This window comes from Lacerta agilis, chromosome 12 (genome assembly GCF_009819535.1).
Source record: "Lacerta agilis isolate rLacAgi1 chromosome 12, rLacAgi1.pri, whole genome shotgun sequence".
Lineage (NCBI taxonomy): Eukaryota > Metazoa > Chordata > Lepidosauria > Squamata > Lacertidae > Lacerta > Lacerta agilis.
Window position 1 is genome coordinate 33,053,329 of NC_046323.1, and position 13,213 is coordinate 33,066,541.

At 43.2% G+C, this 13,213-nt stretch overlaps 1 protein-coding gene across 2 annotated transcripts in view; it reads right to left on the reverse strand.

Moving 5' to 3' along the window:
- ITGA8 (integrin subunit alpha 8) overlaps positions 1-13,213 on the reverse strand; it is a 118,895-nt gene that overhangs the window by 36,166 nt on the left and 69,516 nt on the right. For both annotated transcript variants that reach the window (XM_033164907.1, XM_033164906.1), the window contains exons 21-24: positions 8,626-8,718; positions 5,951-6,030; positions 4,467-4,547; positions 540-645 (exon numbers count right to left, since the gene is read on the reverse strand). In XM_033164907.1, coding sequence (XP_033020798.1) covers positions 540-645; positions 4,467-4,547; positions 5,951-6,030; positions 8,626-8,718 — 360 coding nt within the window. The remainder of the gene's footprint in view (positions 1-539; positions 646-4,466; positions 4,548-5,950; positions 6,031-8,625; positions 8,719-13,213) is intronic.

Consider the following 13,213-nt stretch of genomic DNA (forward strand, 5'->3'; position numbering starts at 1 on the left):
ATTGATACTTCTAGTTCCCAGCTGAATGTGGCCATATCTGGGGCAGGAGCATTGTGAAGGGTGGGGAAGTCTCACCCATGTTCAGATTAATTTGGTTGGAAGATGACCCAGAGTGGACTGACTCCTTTTCAGGTTTCAAGAAGTGGGGAAAGAGTTTTTTGATAGGTGTGTTTGTGTGTGATGTTCAAAGGCATGCTTTTCAAGCTTAAAAATAACCTTTATTCTAATATAATTTCCTGTTATTAATATCGGATACCTCTTGACAGACATGTGTGTATCATCTGGTTCCACATACAGTTCTATCAATTTCAACCTTGCCAAGGCAACTTCACTTTTTGTGGTTTTGGTGGTGGCTGTGCTTGAAACTGACAGAGGCACGTCTCACAAACAGCATTGCTGCATGCTAAGTGTTGCTGGCTGGCCAAAATCCCCATATAGCACCCAAACGCTGGCAAAGAATAATTTCACGGTTTGTCTGTGGAACATTATACCCACAAATCCCTTGGAAGTCAATGGTTCATTTGTATATGCATATTTACCTGGTATATGTGCTCCACCAAAGGTCCAATCTCATCTTCTTTAGTAGGTTCATCCTTTGGTTCCCAGTTATGAATGGGCAAAATGATTTGTGGAGGATGGGAGACTCTGAAATGGTACAAAAGCACAGCCCTATCCGATCAATTGTCTGTTATACAAATGAAAAACATTAAATCTGATTTAAGAAAACAATGGTTATGTAAGATAGCAAGTAGAAATTGACTGCAAGCACATGGGGATTTTTTCATGAGCATATACCGAAAGGTGCCCATGTAGCTTTTTTAAAAAATGTGGGAGCATGGTATTGTGTTTAGTGCATGGCTATTGTGTTTAGAGGATGGTGTTTAGTGCACGACTATTTTCCCCAAACCATGCCCGCCTGCCCAACCCTTGATGTCATATGTGATGTCAGGTGAGAGGCAAGCAAAGGCATGGCTGCCATCATCTAAAAGTCAGTTTGAAGCAGTTTGCATTGAAAACTCTTTGAAACGCACTTCAAAGTGATGCCTCTTAGTGCCCATTAGCTGATCGGTATAGTGAGACACTGCCTTTGAAAGTCCATTTGCAGTTTTGTATTGAAATGGACTTCAAAAGGAGCCCCTTTCAAGTTGCCATATGAAGTCATAATGGTGTCAGATGAATGACAGGTGGTTGGCACTGCCCACCCCTCAAAGCTGACCCACAATTGGTGAGGGAAGGAAGAATCTGGCCTTCTACCAGATCCAGTTCCCCACCCCTGGTTTAGGGTGTCGGCCTAGAACAGGAACGGTGAACACATATGGCTAATTTTGTTAGACTGCAACTCCCATAACCCCTTGTTTTGCTGGCAGGGGCTGATGGGAGCTGTAGTCCAACAGCACCTGGAGAGCCACTGGTCCCTTATCCCTAATCTAGAACCAGGGAGACACACGTTCAAATTCCTCTTGAGCCTGGAAACTTGCTGGGCAACCTTGTGCTGGTCAGTCACTGTCTATCTTAGCTTGACCCTTTGTGCAGCATTGCTGTGAGGCTAAGACGAGAGCTGTAGAGAACTACATACATTGGCAAGAAACATGCTAGACTCGAAATTGATTGTAATTTGGCCTAGTAAACCAGGATTGAACAGTGGTAAACATGGTAAGCTATGGTTTGCCAGCAAGGGGGGTGGGGATTGCATAATGCAATAGGAGGAGAAAGAACCTGAAACCAAAGGTCCATTAGGTTCCATTCCCGTAGTACCAAAACCTTCGGTTTGACATTACATCTGAATGTCAGATAGGTTCATTAAGGAATAATAAATAAAAATGTGTTTATTATGGAAAACACCTACGTAACTGCAGCAAACTCAACTGCTGCGAGAAGCAGTCTTATGCTTTGGTAGATGCTGACAGGGTTCAGCCTACCTCCTCCTCACTGCGCCCCCCCAAATCCCCTTTCCCGTGAGCTTCTCCATCACAGCCAAGCTTCAGCCCTAGTTACCCAGCATCCATCTTTGAGGGAACAAGGGATGGATGTATAGATACTACCTAGTAGGGCTTCCTTGCGCTCTGCCTCCCAAAAATGACACAACAGCTTGCCAAGGCTCTTGGTACGGCAGAGGGGAATATTAGGAATGTTGGGTTTCTCATTACAGCACGGATCTCCAGGCTTTAAGGAAGAGGCAATTGTGCATGAAATTAATCACAGGGTCCTTCCAAAGAGACCACCACTCCAACTTCATACAAATGCCTGTTTGTTCAGCTTGAGGGGGGCACCTCTCAGTTTATAGAGAACATGCTTCAACAGTCTTTCTAAATAGTTAATAGCAATGCAAAGAACCAGACTGCAAAAATTACAATATATCCATTTAAATGTACCCAAACATCACGATTATTTTATTATGGTGATGCCTGTCGTTATGCTTTTCATTATGTTTTTTATTATTGATGTACTGCAATGTGTTCTTATTGTCGTACACCACCCAGGGCTCTTTTGATAAAGGGCAGTATATAAACTGAATAGATAGAAGCAAGAATTTTAGTAAACATTTAATTTTCAAGGGAAATTGCTTTGTAAGAAGCAAAGGAAGGAAGGAAAGTTTAAGATGCGTTTGTCTAGCCAAAGATGTATTATTTCATAAACAGCATCCATTTTAATACCCTTTGGAGATCATGAGACGTTTCCATGTTATGTGATGTTCCCAAGGCCTCCAAAGGCAGGATGCGCTTTTAGAAGCCGCAGAGTTATGGCTAAGACTGGCTATGCCCAGCCATAGGATTTTAACATCCTGTACTATTCTTTTTATTTCTTCACCTGCCTCCTTCTTAGCAACAGATGTTTACATTTAGGCACTTGACTCAAAGTAGATGCATAGGAATATGCACGCGTTTGATAAAAGTATACTTAAGATTGCTGATATTTTATTAAGGAAACTGGCCACTCTCCAGTGAATTGCTCAATTAGTTCCATGTGCCGTGTGGACCTTTGGCCATATTTCCACGAAGAAGTGTTCTCCATGCTGCAATGTGAACTGGTTTGGAAACTTGGAGAGGTTTCAAGAGCAATTTGTGAGACTGTGTGGGAATGTTGCTCCCAGGGAATACCGCCGAGTGCACAGAAGCCCTTGGGCAATCTGATGGAGCTCTCTGGGCTATGATCCACATCTAAACTCAATTAAGAAAACAAAGGCAGTGGGTCCGCCAGCTCCATTCCCTCTAACTTTTAAAAACATTTTCTAGAGTTCCTAGTTTAGGGATTCTGAATGCGAAGGAAGCACTAATGTCTGGTGCTAAACCAAATGTGCAGAAACAACCACAATGGACAACAGAGAGGGGCACATTGTGCCATCTGTCATTGTAGCTCAAAGTTAGACAGAGGGAAGGGGGACAAATATACAAAGCACAGTAAGTTTTTAATCCCCATAACAAAGTTAATACACCTAGTTGCAAATACACAATCTGCCTATTCGTATGATGTGGTAGGGTCAGAACTTCAAGCTCCTGAGCATAGGACTTTTTTGTATGAGGAATTCTTCTGGCAGAATGAGAAATCAGTGGAAATTCTGAATGAGAAAGTTCTATTGAGCAGGGCTAGCCTGAGACTTTTTGATGCCTGAGACAGAGGACAGGAGGGTGCACATGAACCCTGCATTCCATGTACAGAAGATGACTAGACTGGACCAGGGATGCCAACTTGAACAAAGTATTGGGGGGAGGGGCAGGTAAGCCCTGCCCTGCATAACTGATCAGGGACTTCTAGGTAGTGGTGCCCGCCCTGTGGAACACCCTCCCACCAGAGGTCAAAGAGATAAACAACTACCTGACATGTAGAAAATACCTGAAGAAAGCCCTGTTTAGGAAAGTTTTTAATCTGTGACATTGTTGGAAGCTGCCCAGAGTGGCTGGGGAAACCCAGCCAGATGGGCGGGGTACAAATGAATGAATAAATAAATAAATAAATAAATAAATAAATAAATAAAATAATTACATGATGTGGTGCATGCACACCATTTGAATGGCAATGCCCATCAACTTGGACTTGGGGGGTGGCCCCCTCAAATATTTTATTGGGAGGGCCGAAGACCCCTCGGTCCCTACGAGTTGGCTCCTACAATCCATACTGGCAATGGGACAGTGTTCTTCAACACAGCCCAGGGCGGCAGGTGAGTTTGAGGGGGCACAGAGCAGTCTAGGCACAGGTAGGACCTAGTGACACACGCAGATCTGTCATCTAACAGATGAGAATAGCTCAGGAACAATTGTAGGTTGTTGTCTTTCCACCTCACTCCCAGCATCTGCAACCGGTATATGACTCGCTCTGCTTAATGGCAGGACCAGCTTGCTTCTGAGCCCAATCCCATTTCTGAACCAATCAACATTGTGGCCTAACTATTGCCCACTCACAGTAAACTAAGCAAACAATTATGGTTAGGTTCTTTTTTTAATGTCCGGCTTGAATACAAATGTACTTACCCTCTGACCTGTACTTGAGCTACTGCACTTATGTCGATCTGAAGGTCAACCAGATTACTGTTGGGATTAACCTTGTTGGAACTAAAATAAATTTGTGCAAAGGTTAATTATGTTTCACATATATAAACCTGAAAGCATTTTTTACTTAAGCCTATCGTGCTCGGGGCTATAGCAATTATCAAATTAACAATTCTCTCTTTGAGAGATGGAGCACGGTAGTGGAAGATGCACCCAACTGCCTGGGGCCATTGCAATAATAGATAAGGCCTGGATCTTCATGAAACAAGGAAACGTCAAGTGTATCTTGATAATTCTGAAGGAACTGGTTCTTCCTCCACAATCTTCCCCACAATCTTCCTCCACAATCCTAATAATAATCTATCCAAAATAGGATATAGGTTATAAAACCTTCCTTCCAACATTATTGGTCAGTTGCTAAGAGAGGTGACATGGATCAAGGGGTAGCGATTATCACTCCTCAGTGAAAAGGAAGAAATATTAGAAAAAAGAGAGAAAGCATTTGTGCCATACTTTGAAGAGTATACAAATATTTCCAGAGGCTCTATGCACCACCTAGCTGGCAAGCAGTACATCTGGAAAAATCACCTGTTGCGTTAGCTTCAATCTTTGTAATATACCACCGGTTTTGTAATCTTTGTAATCTATCAGTTTATTCCAGAGTTACTTTGTCTAGAGAGAAATCACAGCTCTAACCACGTTCCTGACTACTCACACAGGCTGATTTCACAAGTTTAAAAAATGCTAACAATAGAGGCACACATTTAATTAAATGAAGAAATATGTCTCATTTCTATTCCAAGTACCTATATATTATTATATCAACATAAAAATATATTTACTATGATAGTAATCAGATTACATGTTCCAGTAATGCAACAAAACCCAGGACTTCTGAAGACTGATCTTGCGATGTGGTTAGGAAACACATCTAGAGTGATGATAGCTGCTCTTTGGAAAAGCCCCATGACATATGTCTCTTATCCAGTAATCTTTCCATCTGCAGCAACTGCACCAAATTCATGGACATGTGGACTGGACTAGTGATAAACTGCCTTCTGCTTTGTAAACTTTGCTTTGACCATTCCTTTGTTACTGCTGAGAATGATGGAGAATCTCTGGAGGAAAGTAACTATCTTTTGGAGGCTTTCTTACCCTTTCAAGGTAAGAAAAAGAAATTTTATTTCTTATGCCTCTGCTAAATACACACTATAGAGCAGAAATTACCAGCATGGCAACTCAACAGCACCCTTGAGGTCCTTACTTGGTGCTCCTAAAGCCTTTAACATGTACACACATACACCAGCAACTTGGTCATGAGATGGTGAATGTGATTTCCTTTTTCTCCCTTGAAAACTACATATGGCTAAAGGAGGAAGTTGGGGAAGTAGCACTCTTTCCTACTTCCTCTTTCAGCTCCATGCACTTTTCAATACTCAGATTGAGTCTCCTGGATCGCAGCTTACCTTCTCACTTGCAGTTCAAACTGGATGCTGAATTCAGCATTTTCAAAACGCTGAACGGTAAACCGGATGCCTGTAGAAAACTAGGAGTCAAAGTTCACTAATTAGAACTGTGAGCATTTGACTGAGCTACATTTAAAGGCGATAGCCTTCAGTTGGTCTAAATTGGACCCTAGATGGTGCCATTTGGAAAGGCAAGGTATACCAAGGTACAGGGTTGCAAATAATTCTTCAAGCTGTGGTTGCACACTCCCTGCTCATCTACTAAATTTGAAGAGCCGATAGGTCTTCTTTTCCATAAAGAAATAAGATTGCAAGACTTGCTGTATACGATTAGAAGGGAGAATGAAAAATTGTCCTCATATCCTTAAAGGCTTCACTTCGGCATCTGGTTGGCCTCTTTGAGAACAGGATACTGGACTAGACAGGCCTCTGGCCTGTTCCAACAGGGCACCTGCCCCAAAGTCATAACTTAGGTAATAATAATAATTGGGCCTTGAAGCAGTATACCTGAAGGAGCGTCTCCACCCCCACCATCCAGCCCAGACACTTACGGTCCAGCTCTGAGGGCCTTCCGGTGGTTCTCTCACTGTGAGAAGTGAGGGAACCAGGCAGAGGGCCTTCTCAGTAGTGGCGCCGGCCCTGTGGAACGCCCTCCCATCAGATGTCAAGGAAATAAACAACTATCTGACTTTTAGAAGACTTCTGAAGGCAGCCCTGTTTAGGGAAGTTTTTAATGTTTGATGTTCTATTGTGTTTTTAATATTCTGTTGGGAGCCGCTCAGAGTGGCTGGGGAAACCCAGCCAGTTGGGTGGTGTGTGTGTGTGTGTACACACTCTCTCTCTCTCTCTCTCTCTCTCTCTCTCTCTATATATATATATATATATATATATAATTATTATACTTTTTTATTTGTACCCTGCCCATCTGAGTTGCCCCAGCCATTCTGGGTGGCTTCCAACATGTATAAAAACACAATAAAACATTACGTACTAAAAGGCTTCCCTATACAGGTAATTTGCACTGCAGTCCTGATGATCAACACATGAGCCTCACTTTGAGACTTCACATAGAACAAAACTACACTCCTGTTGTAAGGTACTAATGAGTAGCAGATGACGCCTCTGCGTGGTGACAGTTTTTAAAGGTGGCTTTTGGTCCTTGACACTCCTGGTAATAAGAGGCAAATGAGGTTCACATATGCCACCAATAAAACTCCACAGAGACCGACACACAGCGTTTTACTCAGTTTAGTAAGTGGGAACACAAGAAGAGCCCTTTGGGGTCAGATCAAAGGCCCATTTAGTCCAGCATCCTGTTATCGTAGTAATCAGCCATATAATTATGGAAAGCCCAAGTGCAACAGCACTCTCCCCCATTTGTGATTCCCAGCAAGTGGTATTCAGGGGCACACTGCCTACAACAGTGGATGTGGTAAACAGTCATCAGGACTAATGGCAATTAATAGCCTTTACCCTGCATGAATTTTCATAATCCCCCTGTTAAAGCTGTCCAATTTGGTGGCCCTGCAGTTAATTCAACAGTTTAGCTATGCCCTGTGTGGAGAAACACTTCTTTTGTCTGCCCTGAGAGTCTTCCCAATATTCCACTTCTTAGGATAGCTACAGGTTCCAGCACTATGAGAGAAGGAGTAAAAACTTTGCATACTTCTATCATGTCCCCACCCCCTACAGACCTTTTTTTTTTAATTGACAAGAACCCCATCCTCATAGGGGAGCTGTTCCAACCCAATAATCAGTTCTCCGGAACTTATCCATGAATAGATTTCACCCCAATGCCATAAATGTATGTGAACACACTTTCATTTTTTAACACATGCAATTAAGTTTGCTTGAATTATCTATATATTCCCTGGCATTTCATGCAAAACAACAACAGCCATATATCTTAAAGTCCATCCCATCACAGCAAATGCCAAAGGGGTACCAGCAACTGATGCTTCTTCCACTCATATTTTTGTTTGCAAATAAATGCACTTCTAATGTTAACTGTGATTCAAATGACTCGGATGTAAACAAAATCATGATAACAATCAAGAGCAACATATTTTGTTGTTTCCACCCATCACAAAACAAATAATATACTCAGACCGTGGAAATTCTCAAGTGAATTGTCCTTAGCGGAGGCATTCCTTTCCTAATCAGATGTATGTACCTACATTGAGTAGTTGTTCAGAAGTGATGTAAGCCAGAGTATGTTGGAATAATCCTTGACAGTGCCATTTTTCACGTCTTCTGAATAGACACGTAAAGGATTGCATTGTCTAGGATTATACAATGTATTAAGTGAGGCTTAGAGTTCAACAGGTTTATTATCAGGCAAATGGATAGGACTGGAGTCTAAATCTCAGTGAAAGCAATCAGACAAGTGTGCACTTAAGTACTCAGGTCCAATTAATTTGGGCAGAATATCAGCTGATTACTTCAAATGGATTGTGGCCTGGCTCATAAATAAGTTCACCAATCAGTCTATTATGTTTTTAAAAATAAAATGCAACACTGTCTTCTATTATACGAACCATTTCCTGGCCAAATATATCTATTCTTAAAGCTGCCTCTTATTGACACAAATTCCCCTAATTGAGGCAGTTTTCCATTAACTCCCCCAAACAATTCAATTTGATAAAAATCAGCAAACGTTTCTGGTGTTGTCTTACATTTGTTCCAGCTGCCATGGGGTTCCCGAGGTCACAAATCACCATTCTAGTTTCATTTTCCATCTTGTAATCGCAGCTCAGCACGCGCAAGGCCTGTATAACAAAAGGACACCAACAGGGAGGTCACAGGTCAATCCAGAATGTATCCTGTTGGCAAAATGAATGGCTTTTAGATGGCAAGATTACTCCTGATTTCAAACACCTGCACAGAGGCCCAATCTTTCATTCATGCTTAAGGAAGGCTTGACACTTTGAAGAGAATTAAATAATATACCTGTCTTTTCTTTTTTGGAAGGAAAAATAAGATTTGCATATTTATTTCTTGCATTATCTGCTCTTTCACTACAGATACGAAGAGAAAATACCTACAGAGTGAAGTCAAGTTGCTAGCAAAGTTGCATTTTCTATGTACAACTATTGCAAAGGAGTTGAACTTTAGGACAAAAATTGTTTGCAATGCCCAAGATCTTTGCAGAAGTGGATGAGAATAATTTGACTTTTCCAATGGCAGTAGGAAAAGTACCCTTTTCACTTCCACATTAATTTCAGTGGTGACGTTTGTGCTTCTGATTGAAATGGAAGGTTCCCCCTTGGGGAGACTGTCAGAGCACTTTCTCCATGCAGTGGGCATAACAATTAAATAAAAGTTTCTTACCCCTGCTGGGTGCTGTTGTCTATACACGCCACACTTGCAAATCAACACAGCCACCATCCCCAGGTGGTGGATACACAATAGTAGATTGCAGAGTCTGCGTGTCTCTGGGCCAGTGCAGGGAATAAGAATCTTTCAAATGTTATGTGTACCATGTGAAACAGTTAGTGGTCTCCATATTGGGGTTTTAATATTTCATAAGGGACATAGCTCAGTGGTAGAGAAACTGCTTTGCACGCAGGTCACAGGTTCAACCCCCTGACAATTCCGTACTGTCCAACTTTTTCAAGCCCCAAATTGGGATGTGTGTCTTCCAGGACATGCTTCCAGGTGAGTCACGCAATCCGCACATTGCTCTCACCCCACCCCCAAAAGCGGTTTTTCCGGGGGTGAGAGCGTAGTGTGAGAGGGCGCAAGATTACGACACCTAAAATGGCTGCCGAGATCTGAGATCTGAAAGAATGGGATGTCCCATTTTGAATGGGGCACTTGGAAGGTACGCAATTCCAGACAGAGATCAGAAAGATGCCCATCTGAAACCCTGGAGAGTTGCTGCTAGTCACTGAGTTAAATAAGACCAAACATCTGACTTGGCAGCTTCTCAGGTCCCTAGCAGCCCTCAGGAAGGAAAGATAGTGAATGGTGCCTGTTATAAAAATTAGGCTCAACCCTAGAAGGGAGTCCACGAACCTGGGGGAGAGCCTTAGTAGGGCTCCCCTCCTCTCAGGAGCACTTATGAATAAATAGAGACGATACAGAATCTCCCAAAGCAAGGCGATAGCCCTTTATTAGAAACGGCTGCAGCAGGGTGTCTTGCAAGCAAAAGACCTCCAACAAAGGCGCGCAAGCTCCCATATAGACTTTTGAAATTGCCCCCCTCCAGCTCAAGACCACCCCTCCATACTTTAGAATTACATCACAAATTGGGAGGGTCTGGTAGCAGTGATCTGAGCATCTTGGACCCTGCCCCCATGTCTCCTCTTGCCCTCCACCAAAAACGCATCAAGTGAAACAAAAGATATCTACATTTCTCTATTTCCCAGCCAAGTTAATCACACCCTTTTGTCTGGCACTCAGGTATCAGGATGCCAGAGATTATCACTCAGGCAGAGGCCTGCTGAGTAGCTGGAGGGGCAACCCCCCCTTTTGTTTCCTGAGACAAAGAAATACTTGGTCAGTTGGGAGTCAAAAATGGAGTGAGGCCTGTCTTCCTGTGCTGTTTTCCATACATGTGGCCTTATTTGTTTTGGTACATTAATAACAATTATAATATATAAATAAAATACCTTAAAAATTTTACAACAGTGCCTTTCATTTAAGATGGACTTTCACAGATTCTGGTCCCACAGCCTCACTTGTCTACACAAAGGCAGGGAGAGTTGGGTGCTTCGAAAGTGTGAATTCAACCTGGATCTGTGTGTCAAAAAGGCATTCGAAAATGTCCCCTTTGTGGGTTTGTGTATGTGCGCAATTGATGTGTGTGGAAATGGATGGATCACGGCAGGTTTGAGAGTCAAAGAGTGTGTTGTAGTGATGATCTTAAGAGAGAGATAAAGCATTTGTGTGGGACCAGCCCTGCCTACCATGGCTCTGCCCTCAGACAGTTCTCCTTTGAGGGTATGCAGCCCTCAGTGGCAAAAGTGTTGCTCACTCCCGATGCGTACATCACCTTACAAAAGGCACTCACAAACATTTAAAGACCAATTGTCAAACAGTTCCTGGATTTGGAGGAGGAAAGGCATGTAACAGGTGTTAGGGAACCTCAGCCCCGGCCATCTCCCTAATCCCAGGCCGTGCTTCTTCTCTCCAAGCCACACCTCTTACTGGCCCTGTTCTGTGCATTAGCCTTGCTGTAATGGGTCCTTGAAATGTGGGAATGCTTTCTGCTTGCCTGGATGGGGGACAGAGATTTCTGTATGCATCTGGTATGTAGAAACCTCTGGCTTTTGCATGGCTACAGTGTTGCCTACTGTGCAAAAGGCAACAGCTACACACTGTATGTTTCTGTGTATAAGACGCCCCCCCCCCTATTTTGGGGGACTCAAATTAAAAAAGTAGGGGGAGATGGCTTGAGGTTTCTTGGGGGAGGATTGCCCAGAGTTGTGGAGCATTTTGGGGGGCGGGGGGGAATGCAGAAAATCACTAACACGACAGATAAAAACTGACAATCATTCACGTCACAAAAGTAAACAAGCGCCTGCCTGCTCACCATGTCCAATTGTCGCAGCGGCAGCCAATCCACAGCAGCCATTGCCGCATCAACCAATCAACCACCCAATTACTGCAGCAGCAGCCAATCCAAAACAGCCCTTCCTGCAGCCACCAATCACCCACCAAATCACCGCCGACAAGCTGTAGCTCGTGGCTGCAACCAATCATCCGCCCCACTATGCACTATCCATGTATAAGACAACCCCCATTTTTAAACATTAATTTAGAGTAAAAAATCCTTGTCTTATACATGGGAAAAGTATGATACATTGCACTGCCCACTTCTGCCTCTGGTGGTGTCCATGTTTGGCTTCAGCCCCACAGGCATGCAACCCATGGAAGGCATCCTCCAATAGAATGCAACCCTTGGGCTGAAAGATAGGTTCTCAACCCCTGGCCTGACATCACAGGCACTAACCAATAGGCTACCTATAACCAACAGGTTATACCCATTCAAATCGAAGCTCTCTGAAGATACACACAAACTGTTTTAATTTTCTTACTGGGGCCTGCCTTGGAAGGGAAACACCAAAGAACCTCTTTGGCTGTTCTTAAATTGTCACATCTGTCTTCGCTTTCTGAAAGGACTCAACTTATTTCTGCCCAAGAGAACAGAAGTAATTAACACTCTACTAAAGAATTGTGCACTTCTTTGTTTTCCTCAATCACCCGGAGAAATCTGCTGCTGATGGATGTTCCAAAAGTGTTGAGGGCACATCTAGTTGTAAAAATGCAATAATTTAAGCACTGTGAATGCATCCAAGGATTGTGAAGTTAGGGTCCTGCCACCCCTGTGTTCTGACTTTCAGCCCTGTGTTCTATCCACCCCATAACCCAGGCTATTTTTTGTTGCTTTGATGATGCTATTTTTTCTTTTCTTTTCTTAGACTAAAGACACTTCTGATCTTTCTGTGTATTATTATCTCTGGCCTCCTTTCTCTAGCCAGGTCATCTGTATAAACACAAGGGAACAGAGGGAGAAAGAACAGGGAGCTGCAAGGCAGGAGAAGTTGCATAATAGGGGCTTGGACAAAAGCGGAAAAAAACAGTCTTATTTTGGACAAAAGAAAAAAACAGACTTTCTTTGCCTTAATTCGTTGGTGTCATTAGCTAGAGAAATAAAATCATATGAGGAATGTATATGGCAGAACTTCTGAAAAACATGAGGAATCCTATGTGAGGAATCCTATGCTTTACATAACAGTCAGCTAATTTATCTTTAAGTAGGAAACTAGTTCCTGGCAGGGGTCACCAATGTGGCTCCTGGGAGCACAGGTGTGTCCGGAGAGGACATCCCTGGCACCCACAGGATCTCACCCACCACTGAAATTAGACTTGAAAGAAGCAGTCTGTTGTAGCCAATGGAACAGGTAGAATGGTGTACTTGGTTGTGGTCTGTGTGTGGATCCCATGGCAGCTTCTCCAATGTCCTTCAAGAGAGAGTGAGTTTCAAACCACACTGGTGCCACAGCACACGAGGCCCTTTCCACCTGTGTTCTTTCTGATGTTGTTGGACTCCAATGCCCACCAACCTCAGCCAGCATGGCCAGTTGTCAGGGATGATTGGACTTGTAGTCCAGTGATATCTGGAGGACCAGAAATTGCCCACCCCAACCCTATTCACCACCCTCATTGACCATCCAAGGACCCCTTACACAGAACTGCCTAGGTGATCCTTATGCCTCATCCATGAATATGAAGTCTCTGTAAGACTTGGTAGCATGC